At 41.4% G+C, this 403-nt stretch overlaps 1 protein-coding gene across 1 annotated transcript in view; it reads right to left on the bottom strand.

Moving 5' to 3' along the window:
* The window catches only part of LOC137645804 (alkaline phosphatase-like), a 26,819-nt gene extending 26,707 nt beyond the window's left edge, over positions 1 to 112 (bottom strand). Inside the window, exon 1 of the mRNA XM_068378752.1 lies at positions 1 to 112. This exon is cut by the window's left edge and continues 75 nt beyond it. Within this exon, the coding sequence (XP_068234853.1) occupies position 1 (1 nt within the window). The 5' untranslated portion in view covers positions 2 to 112.
* Between the last annotated feature and the right edge of the window lie 291 nt (positions 113 to 403).

The following is a 403-nucleotide window of genomic DNA, read 5'->3' as shown; positions in this document are numbered from 1 at the left end:
TCTTCAAGCGAGCAATGGAACGGGTCGCAGACGGATGAGGAGAGGGTAGAAGAGGAGGGGAGAGTAACTTGGCGGCAAGGATGGACGAGACCTGGAGAAGAGTGTCTCAGGGCAGCGCCCAAAGAGGACTTTTATACGAAGAGGCTGCAAACGGCCAGGGGGAGATAGGCGCGAGACAAGAGATGCCAACTACAAATATTTCAGACACTGTTTACGATATGTTAATTTGTCCTATTAGATATAGGGCTGAGGATTTGCATTCGATGGACAATTCACAAACTATCTAAGCATATCTTCTCACAATTTGGATAAGTTGCAGATGATCGAGATTAGTATTGTCTTTCTAACGTGATTTTTTTTTCTTCTTTCAGCTTTTTTTTTTTTTTTTTTTTTTTTTTTTTTT

Source organism: Palaemon carinicauda, chromosome 8 (assembly GCF_036898095.1).
Source record: "Palaemon carinicauda isolate YSFRI2023 chromosome 8, ASM3689809v2, whole genome shotgun sequence".
In the NCBI taxonomy this organism is placed as follows: domain Eukaryota; kingdom Metazoa; phylum Arthropoda; class Malacostraca; order Decapoda; family Palaemonidae; genus Palaemon; species Palaemon carinicauda.
This window is presented reverse-complemented; position numbering and strand designations above follow the sequence as displayed.